The 13,100-nt window shown below is 38.4% G+C and overlaps 1 protein-coding gene across 1 annotated transcript; it reads left to right on the forward strand.

The window, feature by feature from the left end:
- The first annotated feature begins 10,827 nt into the window (after positions 1-10,827).
- Positions 10,828-11,415, forward strand: LOC139310354 (interferon alpha-2-like). The gene has a single exon (XM_070934511.1). The coding sequence runs from the start codon at positions 10,828-10,830 to the stop codon at positions 11,413-11,415; it is 588 nt and encodes a 195-aa protein (XP_070790612.1).
- The last annotated feature ends 1,685 nt before the right edge of the window (positions 11,416-13,100 follow it).

The following is a 13,100-nucleotide window of genomic DNA, read 5'->3' on the forward strand; positions in this document are numbered from 1 at the left end:
AAATTAATATTTCCTCTCTCCAGAATACAATTGCTGCATTTTATTGTTCCTTCTTTCAACTAAATATAAAAATGTTAATGCAAATCAATTTTGGACAATTCTTGTGCTTGTAGAGCATAAATAGGATTTTGACTCGCTGAAGTTAAAGCATATAAAACCACAATTCATTGAACGGATTTAGGATTCCCCCAGTTTTCATTGTTCCCAGTTCAACAGAACATAATATCAAACAAAATAACGTTTATCACAAAGCGTTGGCTACAATTTTAAGATATTTTTATAGTCTAATGTACTTCTGGTGGTTACCAAGTGTCAAGTTCAGCAGAAGTATTATGTCTTCACATTTAGTTCTACATTGTAAACATTGACTAGTTTAAACATTGACTAAACCCATTTTTTTCCTTTTGCCATGAAAGATGGTGATGTATTCTTTGTTATAAACAAAACAGAAAAAAGAGATTGCTTACAAGGAGTTCCAATTCAGTGGACAGCATAAAACAGCCAGCAAAATATTATTTTTCTTCCTGTGTTGCAAACCTATGATTTTGGGCAATTGTGTGGAGACAATTCCACAGTCAGATAATCAGACAAATGAAAGCAATATGATGATGTTCAACTGAATAGGCACAGAGTGAAACCTGGGTTCCCGTCCTGTAACTGGGTATAGAATAAGGTTCTGCCTAAGACGACTTCAGTTACACCAGGCGTGTCAAACTCAGTCGGTGGGTCAGATTTGGCCCACAGGATGCTTAGATTGGGCCCGTGGGCCCATGCTGAAAACAGTGAAGGACCAGCCCATGGTGCCTCTGCCAGCAAAAATGGAGCCTGGGCAGGCTACATGCGACCTCCCCAAGCTCCATTTTTGCTGGCAATGGGCTGGAGAAGGCCGTTGCAGTCGAAAACAGAGCCCATGCAGTCCATGTGCGGCCCCACCAAGCTCCCTTTTCACTGGCAGAGGACTGCTGGAGGTTGTCGCAGCTGAAAACTGCGGTCGGGCAGGCCACGTGCAGCCTCCCTGAGCTCCGTTTTCACTGGCAGAGGCCTACAGGAGGCCATTGCGGCTGAAAACGGAGCCTCAATGAGTGACATTGAGCTGGCCATGGCCCCCCAAGGTCAAACACAACCCTGATGCGATCCTCAATGAAATCGAGATTGACAGCTCAGAGTTACACTAATATTTGAAGTGCCCTATTGATGTTGAAAGAAAACAGATACCCCTTATCAGACTTTCATCCCAGTTCAGATACAAAACAACCAAGCCCTTTACAAGAAATAGCCAAATACAGGTAGTCCTTGACTTACAACAGATCAATTAGTGACCATTTAAAGTTACAATGGCACTGAAAAAAAAGCGACCATTTTTCACATTTAAAACCATTGCAGCATCCCCATGGTTACATGATCAAAACTGAGATGCTTTTAGAACTGACTCATATTTATGACGGTGGCAGTATCCTGGGGTCATGAGATCACCTTTTGTGACCTTCTGACAAGCAAAGTCAAGGGGGAAACCAGATTCACCTAACAACGGTGTTACTGTTGTGACCTAGGCTCACTTAGTCCTTACAAGACTCAAACAAACCTATTTTATTATAACATCTGAGAATTATTTCATTCCCAGTTTAGTCCAAATTAATTCCAAAACAAGTCCTTCAGAAAAAGTTCTTCGGGCTTATCACAAACCTTTATCTTCTTTGGCACCCTGCCAAAGGCCTTTCTTGGCAAAGCCCCACCAAGTTCAGAAAAAAGAGAGGCCGACTGGAAACAGATTTAACAATGTTGCTTTCCTACAAAGAGCCCAAGAGCCTTTCCTGCTCTTTTAAGCCTTATGGGAGGGGCAACTCATCTCCTGGCCTTACTCCCGAGTTGTCGTTTTTGCTTTATCTGCTCTTGCCTTCTAGCAGCTCTGCGCCTGTTCCTCTGCCTCTCTGCTGTCCAACTCTGGAGGCTCTGGAGTCCATGCATCACCCCCAGATGGCCCTGGCCCCATCTCTGCCTCTGACACAGAGCCCTTGTCCAGGCCTCCCCCAGACTCCAGGACTGGCCCTTGGTCCTCCCCAGCCTCCTCACTGTCTGACTCCGCTGTTAGCTCCCTGGGCTGCTGGCAGATCACAACAGTTACTAACTTAACAATTACACTGATTCCCTGAACAATCGTGGCAAGAAAGGTCATACATTCACTTAACAATTGTCTTGGTTAGCAACATAAATTTTGTGCTCAATTGTGGTTGTAATTCAAGAATTACCTGTATGTGTGTAGAAGTCCCTTCCAATTCTGTTTTTATCTATTCTCTTATACACTTTATTTTGAAACATTCACCCCTTAAATCAGGAGACATCCCCACCCAAGGAACAATCTTCCGGAAGTAGTAAGGAGAAATTCCCATAAGAAAGCACTCTGGTCTCTTTATTTTCCTTTAAACCACTTATGCCATTCACCCGCACCACTTCTTAAGAGGGAGACAGCGTATTTCCATTCATAAAATACAATGTTTCCTTAACCAATTAAGATGGAGATATATATCTGATCTCTTCCAAAAGCCAGGAAAGTAATAAACTCAAAGTACTGAATATCGCTCAAGGTGCTAAGGTCACTGGCAGATGGAGATAGACTATAGAAAGCAAACCTTTAACCACTAATCGACAGTAGCGGAGATACGTTGTCTCGCGCAACCTTAGATAAACCGAAGAGAGTACTAATTTGAAGCTGTAGTACGTAGCGGTACAAAAAGCACAGAAAGCAGGAATCTATCTCTGCTGTTGTGATCTGCCAGCAGCCTACGGAGCTGGCAGCAGAGTCAGACAGTGAGGAGGCTGGGGGGGGGGGGGGACAATGGGCCAGTCCTGAAATCAGGGGAAGGGCTGGACGAGGGCTCTGCATCAGAGGCAGAGATGGGACCAGGGCTATCTGGGAGCGATGCACAGACTCCGGAGCCTCCAGAGGCGGAGAGCAGAGAGGCAGAGGAACAGGAGGAGCCTGTTCCTAGTGCAAGCATGCGAAGAGCTGCCAGAAGGCAAGAGCAGTTAAAGCAAAAAGGACGACTTGGGAGTAAGGCCAGGAGATGATTGGCCCCTCCCAGAAGGCTTAAAAGAGCAGCAACGGCTCTTGGGATCTTTGTAGGAAAGCAACGTTGCTACTTTTTTTTCTTGTCAGGGTCTCTTGCTTCTGAACTTTTGCCAAGAAAAGCCTTTGGCAGGGTGCCAAAGAAGACAAAGGTTGTTGATAAGGATGAACGACTGTTTATGAAGGATTTGTTTTGGACTTCATTTGGACTAAGATAGAATGAAGTAATTCTCATCTGTTCTAATAAAATATGTTTGTTTAGGACTGATTGTGCCTGGTAATAACTACTTGGGCCTAAGTCACCACAGCTGCAGCCAATCCACATTTAAAAGGTATGTGATTTTAACACCTATGCCATGCTTCTTATACCCGTAAAAGCCAATGGCAAAAACCATATGCTTAACCATGAAGATCTTTTCTGATAAAGGAGATAACAAGCAAAATCTTTCCTCTGAATTCCTCTGGTCACAAAATTATACATCACGCTCACATTTGCTTCACAGAGGCCTCAAATTCTGATAAAAATCTTTCTGATGTGTCAGTTAGTTGTCAGCTCCCCCCAAAGCGACTTTATGTTGCTTTTGGAAATATAAAGAGAGACCTCCATTCCGGCAGCTCACCTTGTGTTTTGATTGCTTGCGCTCTTAAACAAATTCTCCCAACTCTCTCATCACAACTTATGACCATAATTGTCTGGCTCCATTACGGTTGTAAGTTGAGGACTAGCTGCATTCTTTTTTTTTTTTTATTGCAAAAGTTTTACAATTACATTTTCACCCCTTTTTTTTTTTTTCACCCCCCCACCTCCCTCCCAAACTTCCCGTCCTCCCTAACCCTCCCTAATCCTCCCCCCCCCAGACTTCCCTATTATGTACTCATAACTAATAACACTGATATATAAACCTGAACCCATCCCTCCCCCTATATAATTTTTCCTCTTTTCTCTTTACATTAAGATATTTCTAATACATTATTTTCAAATAAAAGCTATTTGATACTTTCTAGTTTGGTATTTGTTCTGAACATATTCTATCCACCTTTTCCATTCCCATTCATAAGTCTCTTGTGAACAATCCTTTAAGTATGCTGAAATCTTCGCCATCTCTGCAAAACTAGCCATCTTCAAAGTCCATTCCTCGATAGTAGGCAAAGCTTCATTCTTCCAATATTTACCTATCAACAATCTTGCTGCAGTTATCATATACAATATTAATTTTATTTCACCCCGTGTAAAACCCTTAACTATACCCAATAAAAACAATTGTGGAGAGAATTGAATTTTTTTCTTCAAAACATTCTGCATAACCCACCATATTTTTATCCAAAAAGCCTTAACTTTCCTACAGGTCCACCAAACATGATAATACGTAGCATCCAAACATTCGCATCTCCAACATTTTGGCTGAACATTAGGGTACATACATGACAACTTTTTAGGATCTAAATGCCATCTATAAAACATTTTATAAAAGTTTTCCCTCAGGTTCTGCGACTGTGTAAATTTAACATTTTGAACCCAAATTTTTTCCCATGTTTCCAACATCACTGGTTCTTCAAAATTTTGTGCCCACTTAATCATACAATCTTTAACTAATTCAGTTTCTGAATCCCTTTCTAGCAAAACATTATAAAGCCTTTTAATATGCATTGGACCTTTCTCTCTTATATGTCTGACCAATTCTTCCTCATGCAACATAATACCAGTTTTTTGGTCCTCTTTCCATCTCAATTGTAGTTGATTATATTGTAACCAAGTTAAATTAATTCCTTCATCCAACAGTGTCTGTAATGTCTTCAGCTGCCATCTGCCCGCATCTGTAAAAAGAACCTCTTTATATAAAAACCCCCCGAGTGACATTATATTTGTATTCCACATAGTATGACCAAGATCCAGCCATAACGGTATTTTGTAATCCCATTTGAGTCGGTGCTTCTTCCAAACTCTCATCAAAGAGTCTCTAAGTATATGACTTTTAAATACTTTATCTACTTTGTCGTCATAGAATAAATAAGCATGCCATCCAAATTCAAGATCAAAACTTTCTGCATTCAATATTCCAGTCTTTTTACTTCCAAACCAATCACTTATTAAAGTTAAAGTTGCTGCATCATAATATAACTGTAGGTTTGGGAGTTTAAGGCCTCCTCTTTCTGGAACATCTTGCATAATTTTCAATTTCACTCTCGGCTTCTTCTCATTCCAGACAAACTTATTCACACCAGACTGCCAAACTTTCAGTTGTTTATCACTTTTAAGCACCGGAATCATTTGAAACAAAAACAGAAATCTTGGCAAAATGTTCATCTTAACTGCTGCTATTCTTCCAAGTAAAGACAGTTGCAGCTTTTTCCAAATCTCCATGTCTTTCTGAACCTCTCGCCACAACACCTCATAATTATTTTGAAACAATTTCATGTTTGATTCTGCAACCTGGACTCCAAGATATTTTACCTTAGGTACAATTTCAAAACCTGCCCTCCTTTGAAGCTCATGTTTACGATCTTGTGTCATATTTTTAACTATCATTTTAGTCTTTTTTGAATTCAGTCTGAAACCTGAAACTCTACCATAGTCTTGTATAATGTCGTTCATCAAGATTATTGATTCCATTGGTTGTGATAGGGTAACCACCAGATCATCTGCAAATGCCTTTATTCTATAATCCTCTTGCCTTATCATTATACCTTTCAAAATTTTAGAGTCCCGTATTGTATTTAGCAAGACTTCCAATGTTAAAATAAATAAAAGTGGGGACAACGGACATCCCTGTCTTGTTCCTTTTTCAATTTTAAACTCAGTCGTCAGACTTCCATTAATAATAATCTGTGCTTTTTGCTCTTGATAAATTGCTGAAATCGCCTGTATAAATTGGTCCCCAAAGCCCATCTTTTTTAAAGTCTTTAGTAGAAAATTCCAATCCACTCTATCAAAGGCCTTCTCTGCATCCAGAAAAGCCAGCACTGCAGGGATCTGTTTATTCTTATCAAGATATTCCAATAAGTCTATTACTTGCCTTACGTTGTCCTTCATATATCTGCCCTCAATAAATCCCGCTTGGTCCTCATGAATCACCTTTTGAATTACTGGCATCAACCTGTTGGCTAATACCTTCGCATAAATTTTATAGTCTGTGTTCAAAAGAGATATTGGTCTGTAATTCTCCGGTTTTTTAGGACCAACTTGTTCTTTTGGTATCAAAGATATATAAGCAGTTGTCCAAGATGGGGGTATTTTACCCCCTTGTTGAATATTGCAAAATAAATCTCTAAGTTGTCCCACCATTTCAGCTTGTAGAGTTTTATAATACACTGCAGTCAAACCATCCGTGCCAGGAGCTTTGGCTGTTTTTAACTGTTTAATTGCTGCTGTTATCTCCTCCTCTGTTATAAGATAATTCATTCTTTCCTTTTGTTGATCAGTAATTTTTATAACTCTCTTATCATTTAAATATTTTTCTATAAGTCCATTCTGCACCTCTTCTTTGGCATATAGTTTAGTATAATAGTCCACAAAAGCTTCTTTAATTAAATTTTGTTGAAAAATTTCTTTCCCTCCGATATCAATACTATCAATAGTCCGTGTACTTTGTTTTTTCCTCAATGTATAAGCCAACCATCTGCCCGGTTTGTTAGCGTTGCAAAATGTATTATGCTTCGCGTATTGTAGGCTTGTTGCAACTTGTTCCGCCATAAGCATTTGAAATTGGTCTTTCAAAAGTTTTATAGCACTTCGTATTCTTTCATCTGTTGGATTTTTAATAAGTAACTGTTCTTTATTCTTTATTTCCATTTCCAACTCAGATCTTTTCTTTTGTCGGAACAGTCTATGTTTAGAATTCATATAGATAAGTACCCCTCTCATATAAGCTTTACTTGCATCCCAAACAATTTCAATTGGGGTACCTTTATTCAAATTTATTTCAAAAAATTCTTTCAAATGCTTTTTAAGTTCTATTGTATTTTTTTCATATCTAAACAAGTTCTCATTTAATCTCCAAGAACGTTTCTCAACCTTATCCATCTCAATTTCTATCCATACAGGGCTATGGTCAGTCAAAGTTCTTGGAAAGATCTTTGTTCTTTTTGTTTTAACAAGTAGATCATTTGACAACAGGATAAAATCAATCCTAGAAAAGGATCTGTGTCTATCAGAAAAGAAAGTATAATCCAATTCATTTGGATTATGTATTCTCCAAACATCTTTTAGTTCCATATCTTCTTTCATATCAAAAAAAGTCTGTGGTAGTCTAATTCTAGACTTTGCCAAGCTCTTTTTATCTAGTTTAGAATCAATTACTCCATTCCAGTCTCCCATAATTAAAATAGATCTATAGTCCCATTGCAATATTTTAGTATGTAACATCTTATAAAAATAGTCCTGTTGTTGATTGGGAGCATAAATTCCAATCAGAAGAATTTGACCATTTGCTGTGGACAATTCAATTGCTACAAACCTACCATCTTGATCTACTTCTATAACTTTCGCTGTTAATTTTTTATTTACATAAATAACCACACCATTCTTTTTCTGCGAAGTTGAAGATATATAATGTGCTCCTAGTTTTGAGTTTATCAAATATTTTTGATCTTTAGTTGTAATATGCGTTTCTTGTAAACATATTATGTCATTATTAAATTGTTTCAAATATGTAAATAATTTCTTCCTTTTCTGTGCTGAATTCAACCCATTGACATTCCAAGATAGACACTTAAAGGTCATCAGCCTCTTTCTGGAGCGCAGAGCAAAATATTTGAAGTTCATCCGAGAGCTTCGATCTCGCTCCTCCCATAGCGCCACTCTCTTGTATGATACTCTTAACTGCCTTCTTGTCTTGTCTTTCCTGTTGTTGTTGTTGCTTTTGTTTAAGTAGCTTAGATTGAGCTCTAGTTATACGTTGATCTTTAACTTCAGTCAACTGAATCAAATCCAAAATTGGAGAAGAATCCAACAAGGGCTCACTCAAAAAACCTCCTTCTGCACCTTGCACTATTTCTAATTCCTGCTTAGACTGTTCTTTCAATTGCCTCTCTTCACTCTCCTTAATCTCCAAAACTGTAGATGTACGTGGAGATGGTGTTCTTTCCTTAAGAATAGTACTGTAAAAGTGTTGTGCCTTCTCCACGGTATTCAACCGATATCCTTCTCCCTTATATCTGAAAATTATCCCAGCTGGTGCGTCCCACCGGAAGGGTATCTGTAAATTTTTCAATTCCTTAACAAGAAAACCAAATTCTTTTCTAGCTTTCAGCATTTTAGGAGGTAATTCTTTAAAAATTTCAAGTCGTGAACCCCCCACTTGTACAGAGGTGTGAAAAGATTTTTGCAGGATATCATTTCTAATTTCTCTATCAGTAAAGTATATGACCACATCTCTGGGCAGTTGTCTTTGTCTGGCCACCCAAGAGTTCACTCTGTATATTTTATCTATTTTATGAAATACCAAATCAGGATTAGCTTGTAAAATCTTAGCCAAGGCTTCAGAGCAAACTTGTCTCAAATCCTGTCTCTCCTCCTCTCGAATTCCCCGAAGCCGTATGGCGGTTTCTCTGCCTTCGGCGACGGCGGTGCCTTTCGGAGCTCCGCCAGCCCCGCCGCCCGTAGAGCCGCTTCGCTACTCAGAAGCGGCTTGAAAGCTTCAAAATCCCAAGGATTGAAGAAGTAGAGATCGCAGGGCACAGGTTGAGCCCCCGTTGTCCCCCAGGGAACTGTTTCTGGGGTGAGAACGGGCGAGGCTCCCTCCCAACCTGCGGAAACTCCGGGCGACGTGGGACGACTTTGCTCTCGCAAAACAAGCCGGCTGCAGGAAACGTAATTTGAAAAGAATAAGTTTTAATAAACAGCGAACCTATCGGAACCCTCAAATTTGGAGACGCAAGTATTAGCGCTTTGCTGATTTTCAAACTGAGACATTTGAGTGAGTGAAAGTGCTTTGGAAAAAAACATGGCGCTTAGCCTTAAAGTTAACGAGCCAATGAGTGTGGATTGGTGAAGTTATTTTGTGTTACAAGTCTTCAAGTTGTTGCAAAGTTGCCTTGTTTGTTAGAGAAGCAAGTGAAAAATTTCTCCCTTTCTAATATTGGACTTTGCTCTACCTTAGCTTTTAATTGAACAAATCTGGGGGACTTTTTTAGAAGTCTTTGTGCAGGAGGGAAAGGAAAAGGAACTTCCCTCTTTAGAAAAACTAGATCACGAGCCAGGATGGCTTCAAAGAAGCAGGAAGGGAAGGCATTGGGGGGGGATCCCCCACACACAAACATGAAACGCAACTTCCCCCTGCTCAACAGTTACAAACTCAGAAAAAAGAATTTGATGTGGGAGATTTAAAAGAATTTATTTCTAAAACTTTGGATGATAAATTTCAAAAATCTCAACAGGAGATAGATGATAAACTTCAAAAATCACATCAGGAATTTATGCAGGAAATTAATGAAGTTAAAGACATGGTGAAACAGAATCAAAATAAGGTGACCAAAAAAATTTCAGAAGTGGCGTCTGGCCTGGCAAAATTTATTGGGACAGTTGATTTTAAAGTTGAAGAATTTAAATCAGAAGTTAATGTTAAAATGAAAGACAATGATTATAAAATTGATGAGGTTGACAATAAAATGCAGAGAATTGAAGATGAGATTGTTATGATACAATTCCGGGCGATGGAATTCGCCATATAGCTGCATTCTTATTCATAATTGTTTATCCTATTTTGGGAATATTATCTATATATGTGTCAACCCTGAAGCTGGTCTCACCAAGACCATTTGGAATGCTGACAATATGATCTGCTTTGTGCAATCAGATGAGTTTATTTTATTTAGCATATGGCAAATACATGGACTTATAGTAGTTCAAATGTTAATGCCAAGTCTACTCAGCCATTCAAGGACAGGGTGGCATATGTTGAAAAAATCAGACACTGGGCCGGTGTAAGCTCTTGATGGACATTCAGACACAACGTGGTGGATATTTTGTCGAGGAGCACCACAGTCACACTGAGGGGTAGAGACAAGACCCCACTTAAACAATGAGTCCTGGCAGACACCCTGTTGGGTACGGGTGCTGATTAGAGTTGACCAGTGCTGGCAAGGAAGGTCAAAACCTGGCACCTTTTGTGTAGGGTCATCTACGTAACTGCCTGTATCTGGGCGTTCAGCAGCCCATTTGGCTTTCCACTGTCTGTTGATGTCAAAGACAGCTCTTGAGCGAGTGCCAGAGAGGGTGAATAAATCAGGTGAGTAAAACAATACTACCAGGTTTATAACTGGTAGAATTCTTAGACTATCAGAAATTATTTTACATGGAACAAGTAAGTACTGAAGCTATAATATCTACTACAACACATACACAAAATCCCTACTTTAAATTCATTTTTAAAATAATTAGGTACGATGAAACAAAGTTTCATCAAATAATTAATTTTCAGTTAACAGTTTTGATTTAATCTAATTTTGGGGGGAAATGTACACATTCAACATTCCATTTTCTAAATACGATCATCTTTCAGAATGGTTTGGGGGAATACATAAGGAAGAAGAAAAGTGAAAATCAGAATACGGAGAATCGGTAGAGAAACAGAAAAAAGAAATTTCAATATCCTAGTCTGCTTCATCTTTGTATTTATACCTAGTGGTATAAATACAAAGATGAAGCAGACTCAGGAGCATCTTTCAGAAGAACCAATCTTCCAAGTTCAACTTTTTAAAAGAGGTCACATTCCTTCATCTTCATTATGAAGACACAATTTTGGTTTCTGCAAATCTGTCTAGCGATGTTCTTCACCAAAGTCTCATCTCAGGACTGTGATCAACTTCACAGCAGACTACAAGAAGCCAACAAAGGAAACTTGGAACTCTTGGGAAGTCATATGAGAGCCACCATTCCCTTCCAATGTATTGGAGATATTGTAGACTTCTCACCTGTAAATGAAGAAAATTTCAGGAACATGAACGAAGCATCCCAGGAAGTGGATGCCAAAATAGCCATACAAGAAATGCTCCAACAGACAGACCACATCTTCAAGCAAGTGCATGCTGAATTGTTTTGGGATGAGAATTCTCTAAGAAATTTCCATGCTGGATTGGATCAGCAGATTAAGGAACTGGAAGCATGCCAAGATGCAGAGTTAGGAGCTGGCACTGTATCGAGTCCAAGGGATCAGAAACTGCAGCTCACCAGATTAAGAGTGAAGAGGTATTTTCAAGGGCTGAATGATTTCCTGAAAGATAAGGAATACAGCTCCTGCGCCTGGGAAATTGTCCAGATCCAACTCAGAGAATGTTTCCTATTGATTCATCAACTGATACAAAGGATTCCAACTCAAGGTATCAAGTACTTCTTAAACATTATTTTTGATTAGAATTGAAAGGGAAATGGGGAAATTAGGAAAACTTACAGTTACTTCTTATGATATGTACATCAAAATTCTGTCTTGCCTCCAAAAATTGATATGAATTTTTTGAGAAACAATGTATGAATTACCTGACTATTATGTTTGATGTTATCAATATCACATCAATAACATCAGATCAATATCAATATCATTGTTAAAAATCGACATTGAGGGTTTTTTGTACTCTTATATGGGAATAATTGCTACACTTTTGTCCACATTCTTAACTATAATAGTTCCCACTGAATACATTATGCTAGGAATTTTCTTTTTCACCTCTGAATTGTCCTTCAAGTTACCTTTAGATCCCTAATACAAGCAACTTTTTTGGAAAGTGATGATGGCCCAAATCAATTGGGAACCCTGTGAATCTAGGATTATTAAATGGTGTCCATGAAAAAAATAAATCTCATTCTATCAAAATATCTCACTATACAATGCCCCATCATTTGGACTTACAATACAGAATTTTTTCCCCTGTATTGTATGGTTTCTTTTAAAAGGCTTCTGTCTGGCTATTTTCCACCTAAAAAGGAAACTACTATGAGGACGTGGTGATTATAGGTTGAATCTATAGCTTTACCTAAAACTCTAGCATCTAGACTACTTCTTTTGATTGAATGACTACAATCTTTGACCTTTGAATATGAAAAGAGGGCAATTCAATCCACTATAAGAATAATAGGGTTACACAAATAATTGTCTGACACAATTTGTTCATGAGTGAAATGCCTCTCTGGATCCAATTCTGAAATGGTAACGTAGAAGCCGTCATCTCAAGGCCTGCCGTGATCACCTGAACGCCATTGAATGATTTGTATAGCTCTAATAAGTAAAGACATACAGTTTTCATGAATCCAACATTTTAGGAATTCCTTGGTTTAAATCAGGCTAGGTGGAAAAGTAAAGTACACTTTTATATGAAGCAAGGATACAACTATGTTTATTAATTTCAATTAAAATGCTTAATAGTTTAAATAATTGTTAACATGAATAAGGATTTCTAACTGTGTTTCCTTTTCCTCCTAGCTTGACTCGCTCCCTGTCATGAAATATGAAAAGCAGCAATATGAAGCCATTCAGCTTTCCCTCAGTGCCTTTCACTTATTCCTAGAAAACCTCTGACGTTTCCTGTTTCTACTTTCTCTTTGACTGCATTGCTTTAACAAGTTACGAACGGAAAAGCAAAATAAAACATGGAGCCTTATTCAAAAAAAGGACAAAAAAGATGAAAATCCATAGAAAAAGTCCTTCCGAAACAAATTGAAAGGGTTTTCTGCAAAAATTTGTCAAGCTTCACTGAATTGTTTCCACAGATTCCAACATGAACTTTATCAAAGAATTCTGCGCAAAAAGATGAAATTGTATTCTTTCGTTCACCCAAAATTCCCTTAAACTTAATACATGTTTCTATGGTATTATATACAAGGTAAAAATACATCATCCTAATATCAAATGAAACCGGTAGAATTTAAATTATGTCTAACTGGACTTAATGATTCAAGGAGGTTTCAATTAACTAACAGAGACAGTTGACATGACAGGACTCGTACTGGAAAATTTATCACAGGTGAAACCCCAGGAAATCACACCAACCAGACGGAAGTAGTTTCCACTATATTTTGTATTGAAACACAGCAAAAGATGTCGCA

Source organism: Pituophis catenifer, unplaced genomic scaffold (genome assembly GCF_029215685.1).
Source record: "Pituophis catenifer annectens isolate HBS135680 unplaced genomic scaffold, rPitCat1.0.hap2 SCAF_2, whole genome shotgun sequence".
Lineage (NCBI taxonomy): Eukaryota > Metazoa > Chordata > Lepidosauria > Squamata > Colubridae > Pituophis > Pituophis catenifer.

Excerpts from the sequence above, each read along its gene's own strand:
- LOC139310354 (XM_070934511.1), top strand. The coding sequence starts at position 10,828 with ATGTTCTTCACCAAAGTCTCATCTCAGGACTGTGATCAACTTCACAGC.